We start from the raw sequence: 8,183 nt of genomic DNA, 5'->3' as shown, positions 1-8,183 counted from the left end.
TCCCACTGGAGGAACCGAGACTCTGGGGAGACCTCTCCAAGTAGTGCTGTGCTGACCTACGGGAGGGCAATGTGGTCACTGTGTAGCTGTTTCTCTTACTTTTCTAATGCAGTCAGCCTTAGTCTCTATGGTGCAGGCAGGTGTTTCAACCCCACTCCTGTGTTCTGGGATTTTCTCAATGGTGTCTTGTTCATGAATAGTCACTAGATGTTCTTCTTGTGTGGGGAAGTGAAGTCAGGAAAGACCTATGTTGCTCTCTTGGTGATGTCACTCCACACAGTGGGTTTTTTGGGGAAGGTTATATTGTCATTTGGTCAACTTAACTAAAAATGCCCCCTCAAAAAAACACTTCAATATGTGAACAAACACCAGTTGTTAATTTTTGGTAAATTAGTTCCATTTTTCTATAATTTATTGCATTTCAAGAAAATGTATACAGATAACTTTTAGGTGATAAGCCATTTCATTATTTTTTTTTCTGATTGCTGTTTCTACTTTTACAGAGAAACACAGTTTTCACTTAATTTCAATTATTAATATGTCTTGTAACTAAAGATCAGCAATTAGCTAGTGTTCAGCATTAGCTTGAGCAATGTACTATTTAATGTATTATTTAAGTACACTAAAACATGGAATAGCAGTTGCCTTGTTAAATTATGATAAGTTAATGATTATAATAACATAAGATCATTCTGACCTCTGAATTAGTCTTATGGCATTTAACCAGTCTTCCTTTGATATCAAATCTCCTTTCTAAAAATTGCACATTAAATAAGATATATATGTATATAAAGTATATTAATACATATGAAGTATTACATAGACTATATTTTTGACTCATAGTTCTCATATGACTCATACATACTTTATGTATATAAAATATTTTATAAATAAGTTATATTCATGCATATGGAGTATTTAATATACTATACCTTTGACTCATATTTCCTAATCTCATTTTACAAATGAAATAATAGTAGTAGCAAGTCTTTTATAAGCTAAGCTTTCCATCTTCATCTCAACTGATACTTTCATATCACTTTGCTGTAGCAAAGTCTTCACATTCATTGTGTTACTTTTACTTGAATTATGGTGATGACAACCACATATAGAAATTTAAAATATGATACATACAAAGAGTGACTTCAAGCATGTAGTTGAAGAATACTTGTTCCCATAATTTGTTTCAAGTTTAGCTGTTCCCAGAGAGCCATCCCAGTTATAAGATAGATAGATGTAAGGAGTGTCCTCTTTGGGTTCATGAATCATAAAGCTATTTTAAATGAAAAAATAAATATGAATTATTTCAGTATACATTAAAAAATAAAACACATAGTATTAAGTGTTACAGTAAAATAATTATTACCATATTTTACAGGAAGCAAATAAATGAAGTCATCCAGAAGTCACATTAGACTGACACAACACATCTAATAATATAATGGCATCCTCATAAAGCAAAGAAAACCATTCTCCTTTTATTCAATTTCTCACTGAAACTAGGGTTTTTGTTAAGGAATATTTCCTGTTCTTTCTCAGAATATTTGAGAAATTACTATGATATTTAGATAAATGAAGGGAGTACAATTTAAAAAAATCTTACAGATTAATTTTGTCAGTGCTGGCTTTTTCTCAGGAAATGTGTCAAAGAGTTATCTTCTAATCTGGCATAAATACAGCTATGTAGATATTTATGGTTAGAAACATTGTTATCTCTGACTATGCCTCTTCCTATCTGCAACCCCACCTCCTACTGAAAAATAAATGCATAGAACTCTCTACTAAAATTCTTTCCAAATAAGATTGGGCTTTCTTTCTTTTTCAGTATTTACAAACTTTAACTTTCCTTTTAAAAGAGCTTACTCGTAATTTCTTCCAGAGAACTTTGGTGGTGGAGATACGGGACTTGTAGGAAGGATACTCTGATGGGATGAGCTCCAGGGGTTCTGCACATAGATTTTTTTAAGGGAGTGAGGAAAGGTTTAGCCATGATTTTAAGGAAATTTGAAACACCATAGCCCACATTTATTCTACAGGCTAAATATTAAAATGTCAAGAGGACACATATTGCATGGTGCACTGGGTGTTATATGCAAGTAATGAATCATGGAACATTGCATCAAGAACTGGGGATGTACTGTATGGTGACTAATATAACAAAATAAATATTATTTTAAAAAAAGAAAATCTCCAATTCTTAAAAATGACAAATAAACAAAGTATTGCTAAAAGGCAACTGCTTACTTATAGTGACAACTTAGCAAGTCTGTCTCACATTTCTATCATCTATCATCTATCTATCTATCTATCTATCTATCTATCTATCTATCTATCTATCATCTATCTATCTATCATCATCATCTATCATCTATTTATCTATGATGGAGAATGGCTTACTGAAGAGGAAATACAAATGGAAGATTCATTTCAGCTGCCACTCTAAGCATTAAGTGACCTTTCTAGACAAAAAGATTAAATATAAATGCCCCTTCCCAATTGTTATAGTGTGGAAAACATACCCAGAGAAAACACAGTTGACAAAAGTAACTCAGACTAAATATAGAGAGCTGCTGCATCATCAAATTTCATGGCATACTGCAGAGAATTTTGGAGGGAAGCTAATACATACAAATAAATTGAAAAATACTTGGTATTTAAAGACTATACTTTGAGTAAGTGCATTAACAAAGAGTAAGTTGTAGTAATTATGGGCATTGAAACAAGTTATTGGCATTTTAACACATATATGAGGCATATAACAGTGGATCAAGATCAGATCTACATAGAGCTTATTCTTATAGCCACACTGGTTATGGGTGAGTACATAACATTGTGACATGGCCATTTTGATGGAGCCGTCTTGAAATCAAGGATATTTTTACATTGCTACTTTGATAGAAATATTTTGACATGGGGAAATTTGATGCAGACTATAAAACATTGTACTTTCTGATTAAAAAAAGATTAATATGTGATTATACACCATGACTCATTCCTAAGTTTCAGCTCACTTCCACAACCACCTCTGGGGGTTGGGGAATCTTGGATTGGTAATAATGTCAGAGATGAGATAAAGAAAAGTTAAAAATAGAGCTACCCTATGACCCAGCAATTGCACAACTGTGTATTTACTCCAAAGATACAGATGTAGTGAAGAGAAGGGCCGTATGCACCCCAATGCTCAAAGCAGCATTGTCCACAATAGCTAAAGTGTGGAAAGAGCCGAGATACCCTTCAACAGATGAATGGATAAAGAAGATGTGGTCCATATATACAATGGAATACTACTCAGCCATCAGAAAGAATGATTACCCAACATTTGCAGCAACATGGATGGGACTGGAGGAGATTATGCTAAGTGAAATAAGTCAAGCAGAGAAAGGCAATTATCATATGGTTTCACTCATTTACAGAACATAAGGAAAAACAGGGAGATCAGTAGGAGAAGGAAGGGAAGAATGAAGGGGGGTATCAGAAGGGGGAATGAACCACGAGAGACTATGGACTCTGGGAAACAAACTGAGGGCTTCAGAGGGGAGAGGGGTGGGAGATTGGGTTAGGCTGGGGATAGGTATTAAGGAGAGCACATATGGCATGGAGCACTGGGTATTATACGCAAACAATGAATCATGGAACACTACATCAAAAACTAATGATGTACTGTATGGTGACTAACATAACATAATAAAAAATTAAAAAAAAAAAGATTAGGTATCTGGAAAGACCAACTGATACAAACAAGAAGAATGAGACAGACCCAATATTTCTCCTCCGTTGCTTAAATGTCTTTCTTTTGTCTCTGGGCTTTCCTTTTCTGCTTTGTTTTTGCAATCTTCTTTAAAATAAAACAAAAAACCACAACGAAACAAAAAAAGAAAACCATGACTGTTGAAAGTGTGGTTTCTGTGAAGCTTGAGAAGAAAGCTTCACTTGCATCTATAGCCAGTTCCTCTGATCTTTGATCCCTGATGTCATAGTAGTCAGAATCAAGGGCTCCTGACCATTCCATACATCAGGTCTTAAAGGGGCTACCTTTCTTTCCACAGTGGACTTAACTTCATTGGTCCAGGTCTCTTTCTCCAGCAAGCAAGAGAGAATAGTATTTCTGATGTGATGAGAAGAGGCCTATCTAAAATTTGGACCTGGGGGGTCATAGACCAGATTCTCTAGCTTCAGCAGTATGGATATACTGGGAAGAATACCATAGAAAACAGTAGGGGAGTATCAATATGTAGAGGGACTGGTATGTACCTCTCATTGGTCCAGTTTTGGCTTAATTTAAAGTCGTTAATCCAGACCCAGCCCTTGATTCAACTGGTTAAATGTAGAAAAGTGTTTTAGACAGAATGTAAGGGTAGAAAATTATAGAGTAGAAGACAGGGCCAGACTGACATGGTGAGATTATTTTTTGAGATCGGTCCCTAGAGGTAGTGGTGATAGTAGTGTGGCACTCTACTCTTATGAGCACATGGGGGTCCAGAAAGAATAGCAGTTAGCTATGGAAGACAGTTTTCTCCAGAGTCAGTGACTATATCAGACTCTTGAGGCAGGGTGATAATATAGTGTATTGTCAAAATCAGAACCCCGAAGGGAGTAATGGGGAACTGTTAATGTTTACATTGGAACAACCAATAGAAAGTGGGACTATCATGATCACCCTACTTTGAAGTCACTGTTTTTAGACCCAAAGCTGAGCCTCTTCATGTTTTTCAGAAACACAATGTGCCTTTCACTTTCTCCATCAAAAGTAATTCCTTTTCCATATTTTATTTCAGAAAAACTTGAAATATCCTATTTGGTATTACATAGCAACAATCATTAATTCCACTGTTCAGCACCATAGTAAGGTTGATGATGTGAGAGTGAGACAGATGTGTTCAGTAGAGCATTAAGCCATGGTTTAGCTTGACAATTTCAAAAGACAAAGAAAAACCATGTGGAGGGGTCCAATAGGACATTATAAGGAAAATCAGCAGATTCCTGTTTGAATTCATGATCAAAGAACAAAACATCATCTGAGGATTGGGAAAAGTAAAGAAATCAAGAGAAGTTTCTGGAACTATCTGATGACATTCCAAAGAGCAAAAAAATGCATGCAGGAATGTACACAAAGGTCCATCTAATCTAGTTGGGACTGCCTGATTAGGCGCCCCATGTATTGGAAGTCACAAGCAAAGCAGTTATCTTCCCACCACCAAATTACCGATGCCCCTGCCTTTGTATCCATAAACTATTTGGATAAAGTATCTATGCTTGTATCAAAGACCAACTCCTCCAGATGTGCTCAGGATTCTCCTTCTTCTTGCCCTCTCAAGGACATTATTTATGTAATTATTCCCATTCTATCTTGTAGTACAACTTTTATCCTTCTCTACTGGATCACTCCTATTAATATACAGACTTTCATTACAAAAAACTTAACCACATTATCTTCCAGCTACTGCCTCATTTTTCTGCTTCCTATCACTATAAAACATTTCACAAGAAAAGGTAGCCACCCTTATTGAAGCCACTCCCTAACCTCTCTTTTACTTGTCAATCCATGCAAGCCTTTCTTTTATTCCCACTACTCTGCTAAAACAGCTCTTGTCAAGGTTATCAACCACCTCATGTTGCTAAATCCAATGTTATTTCTTTCTTCATCTGACTTTTCTCTCAGTAGCATTAAATGTAATGGGTTGTTCCCTAATTCTTGAAATACTTTCCTTTCTCTCTTTGCTCCCATGACACCACACTCTCCTTTTTCTCCTATTGCTTTATGTGATCTGCCCCAGTTCCTTTTGCTGGCCCAGCTTCTCCTTTGTTACCTGATCTCTAAATGTTGGAACACCTGAAGTCTTGTTACTAACCTCTCTTTTTTTTCTATATCTATACTCTGTCCATAAGTCCAGTAACATGACCTTAAATAGCACCTATATCCTGGTGACTATCAAATTTCTATTTCTATTTGTTTCCTGGGATCCAAATTTATATATCCAACTGTCTACTCAAGATCTCCACTTGGATGTCTAGTAGGTATCCCCAACTAACCATGTCAAAACCAAAAATTTGATCCCTCCCCCCACAAACACCCCTGATCCTCCTCCATTGTTCCCCCTTCATCCAGCTGCTTAAACCAAAACCTTTGGTCACACTTAGTTTCTCTTTTTCCCCTTATGTCCCATGTCCAATCTATCAGTAAACTTTGTTCCACTTCTAAAATAGATGACTTCTTTTTCTCTCCACTGTCAATTTCTAGTTCAAGATATCAACAGCTTTCTTTTGGACTTCTGACAGATTTTGAACTTTTCTCTCTCCTTCCAGTTTTGGAACCCTGCAAACCATTCTCTGTACAGCATTTGGAATTATTCCTGTTAAGAAAGCCCTCCAGTGTGAATTTCCACTGAGCTGACAAAACTAAATGTCTTAACAATATCCTACAAACCACAGCATGATCTGTCTACTTCATTGACATTCCTGCTATGTTGATGTTCTTTCTTTGAACACATCAAACCCCTTTATCCCTTAGGATTTTTGTACTTGCTCTTTTTCTTAGTTCTTTCCCTGACTTTTTTTTTAGAGAGGGAGGGGGAGGAGCAGAGAGAGAAGGAGAAAGAAAATCTTAATCAGATGCTATGCCCAGTGTGGAGCCCAACATGGGGCTCAATCTCACAACCCTGAGATGATGACCTGAGCCAAAATCAAGAATGAGCCATCCAGGTGTTTCTTTCCCTGACTTTCTGTATGAAAGGGTTTTTCTCAGCTTTCAGTGTCAACTCACATATCATCTCTTCAAAGAGTCTTCCCATCTAACATTGCCCACTTCCAAGTCACTACTACATCACCCTGTTTTCTGTACTTACAGAATTTATCACAACCTGAAATTCTCCTATTTGCTTATTTGTTTACTGTCTGCCTCCTCTACCTCCCCCAATGGAAGATCCATGAAGATAAGACTTAATCTCAGATACCACTGTATCCCCAGAGTAAAGAACAGTTTCAAGCACATAGTAGGCAATCAATATTTTTTTTTGTTGGATGGACAAATGAATGATGATATCTAATGATCACTACTGAGGGTGTTTCTATGCTAAGGACCAAAGGGAATAACATTGGTTTCTTCTCATATGGAGTGTGCAATCGTTTTGCTGTGATCCTATACTTTAATGGTCTCTTGGTGTACCTATCTTAAAGGAATACTAATCCCAGATGAGGAATAATCTGAAAAATAAATAAAGCATAATGGGTTTTCAATCAGAACCAGTCTACTGGCTGTGAAGGATCCTTTACTTCTCTATCATTCTTTTTTTTTATTTTTTTTATTATATTATGTTAGTCACCATACAGTACATCCCTGGTTTTTGATGTAAAGTTCGATGATTCATTAGTTGCGTATAACACCCAGTGCACCATGCAATACATGCCCTCCTTACTACCCATCACCAGCCTATCCCATTCCCCCACCTCTTTCCCCTCTGAAGCCCTCAATTTGTTTCTCAGAGTCCACAGTCTCTCATGCTTCATTCCCCCTTCTGATTACCCCCCTTTCTTTACCCCTTTCTTCCCCTACCGATCTTCCTAGTTCTTATATTCCATAGATGAGAGAAACCATATGATAAATGTCTTTCTCTGCTTGACTTATTTCACTTAGCATTATCTCCTCCAGTGCCATCCATGTTGCAGCAAATGTTGAGAAACTGTTCTTTTTGACAGCCGAATAATATTCCATTGTATATATGGACCACGTCTTCTTAATCCAATCATCTGTTGAAGGGCATCTCAGCTCCTTCCATGATTTAGCTATTGTGGACAATGCTGCTATGAACATTGGGGTGCATATGACCCTTCTCTATCATTCTGACTGCCTGCCTTTTGGTACCTTTGTGTCCTCATAAGGAGAATAAGAATGAGAAATAAAATTTGATACTCAAACTCATCAATTTGGCTTCCATTTGCAGCTTTAATCAAAAGTTGGTAGAAGGAAATATATTGCAAAGGGAAATTTGATTTTTTTTGTCTAGAGATTGAATATATCTATATTTCCTCTTGCCTCACTTCATGATGATCAGGACTAAAGATAATTAAGCATTGGGTATTTAAGGTCTAGTGAATAGTGGTTACCTATCCAGGGAATAAGTGAGTCAAAGAAGTGGAAGAAAGGGAAAGAAGCAGGTAATCTTCAATCCCTTACTCTAGGATTACTA

The 8,183-nt window shown here is 36.6% G+C and overlaps 1 protein-coding gene across 1 annotated transcript in view; it reads right to left on the bottom strand.

Annotated features, from left to right (window-relative positions):
- Positions 1 to 1,166: 1,166 nt before the first annotated feature.
- The window catches only part of APOOL (apolipoprotein O like), a 262,405-nt gene continuing 255,388 nt past the window's right edge, over positions 1,167 to 8,183 (bottom strand). Inside the window, exon 10 of the mRNA XM_057312827.1 lies at positions 1,167 to 1,273. Within this exon, the coding sequence (XP_057168810.1) occupies positions 1,266 to 1,273 (8 nt within the window). The 3' untranslated portion in view covers positions 1,167 to 1,265. The remainder of the gene's footprint in view (positions 1,274 to 8,183) is intronic.

The sequence above is a fragment of the Ursus arctos genome, chromosome X (assembly GCF_023065955.2).
Source record: "Ursus arctos isolate Adak ecotype North America chromosome X, UrsArc2.0, whole genome shotgun sequence".
Lineage (NCBI taxonomy): Eukaryota > Metazoa > Chordata > Mammalia > Carnivora > Ursidae > Ursus > Ursus arctos.
Note: the sequence above shows the minus strand (reverse complement) of the source record. Positions and strands in the feature narration are given on the sequence as shown.